At 69.9% G+C, this 1304-nt stretch overlaps 1 protein-coding gene across 1 annotated transcript in view; it reads left to right on the top strand.

The window, feature by feature from the left end:
- Window positions 1–1211, top strand: part of LOC108510391 (basic salivary proline-rich protein 2-like) — a gene marked incomplete at its 3' end in the record, with an annotated part of 7318 nt that extends 6107 nt beyond the window's left edge. Inside the window, exons 3-4 of the mRNA XM_017840068.1 lie at window positions 5–297; window positions 331–1211. Coding sequence (XP_017695557.1) covers window positions 5–297; window positions 331–1211 — 1174 coding nt within the window. The remainder of the gene's footprint in view (window positions 1–4; window positions 298–330) is intronic.
- Window positions 1212–1304: the final 93 nt, after the last annotated feature.

The raw sequence follows: 1304 nt of genomic DNA, 5'->3' as shown, positions 1-1304 counted from the left end.
CCAGAGACCCTGGAGATTTTGGGGACCCCCCAAAACGCCGTCGGGGAGACCCCGGAGACCCCCCAAAGCACCGGAGGAGGGACCCCCAGGACCCCCTGGAAGACGAGGACGCGGAGCCCAGGAGGCACCACCGACGAGAGGACCCCAAAGACCCCCCAAAACGCCACCGGGGTGACCCCAGAGACCCTGGAGATTTTGGGGACCCCCCAAAACGCCACCGAAGTGACTCTGGGGACCCCCCAAAACGCCACCGAAGTGACCCCAGAGACCCTCAGGACTCCCCAAAACGCCACCGAAATGACTCTGAGGACCCCCCGAAACGCCACCAAAGTGACCCCAGAGACCCTGGAGATTTTGGGGACCCCCCGAAACGCCACCAAAGCGACCCCGGGGACCCCGGGGACTTTGGGGACCCCCCGAAACGCCACTGCGGTGACTCTGGGGCCCCTCAGGACTCCCCAAAACGCCCCCGGGGTGACTCCGAGGACCCCCCAAAACGCCACCCAAGTGACCCCAGAGACCCTCAGGACCCCCCAAAACGCCACCGAAATGACTCTGAGGACCCCCCCAAACGCCACCAAAGTGACCCCAGAGACCCTGGAGATTTTGGGGACCCCCCGAAACGCCACCAAAGTGACCCCAGGGACCCCGGGGACTTTGGGGACCCCCCGAAACGCCACCGCGGTGACTCCGGGGACCCTCAGGACCCCCCAAAACGCCACCGGGGTGACTCTGGGGCCCCTCAGGACCCCCCAAAACGCCACCGCGGTGACTCCGGGGCCCCTCAGGACTCCCCAAAACGCCCCCGGGGTGACTCCGAGGACCCCCCGAAACGCCGCCGAAGCGACCCCGGGGACCCTGAGGCCCCGGCGCCGTGCCCAGGTGTGCCCGGGGCTCACCTGTCGGAGCTGGGCTGGGCCCTGCTGCACTACCTGTCCTTCCGCCAGCGCGGCTCCTTCTCGCGCCTGGCGCGGCTGCAGCGGGAGCGGGCGGCGCTGCCCATCGCCCGCTACCGCCGGGAACTGGTGGCACTGGTGGCCCAGCACCAGGTGCTGGTGGTGGCCGGGGACACGGGCTGCGGCAAGTCCACCCAGGTGCCCCAGTACCTGCTGGGCGCCGGCTACGGCCAGGTGTGCTGCGCCCAGCCCCGGCGCGTGGCCTGCGCCGCCCTGGCGCGCAGGGTGGGGCTGGAGACCCTCGGCAGGTACCAGGTGAGCACGAACTGGGACAACTGGGGGCACTGGGAGGCACTGGGAGGGCACTGGGACGTGTCCAGGCGCGCAGGGTGGGGCTGGAGACCCTCG

Source organism: Lepidothrix coronata, unplaced genomic scaffold (genome assembly GCF_001604755.1).
Source record: "Lepidothrix coronata isolate B3197 unplaced genomic scaffold, Lepidothrix_coronata-1.0 Scaffold784, whole genome shotgun sequence".
NCBI classification, from domain to species: domain Eukaryota; kingdom Metazoa; phylum Chordata; class Aves; order Passeriformes; family Pipridae; genus Lepidothrix; species Lepidothrix coronata.
This window is presented reverse-complemented; position numbering and strand designations above follow the sequence as displayed.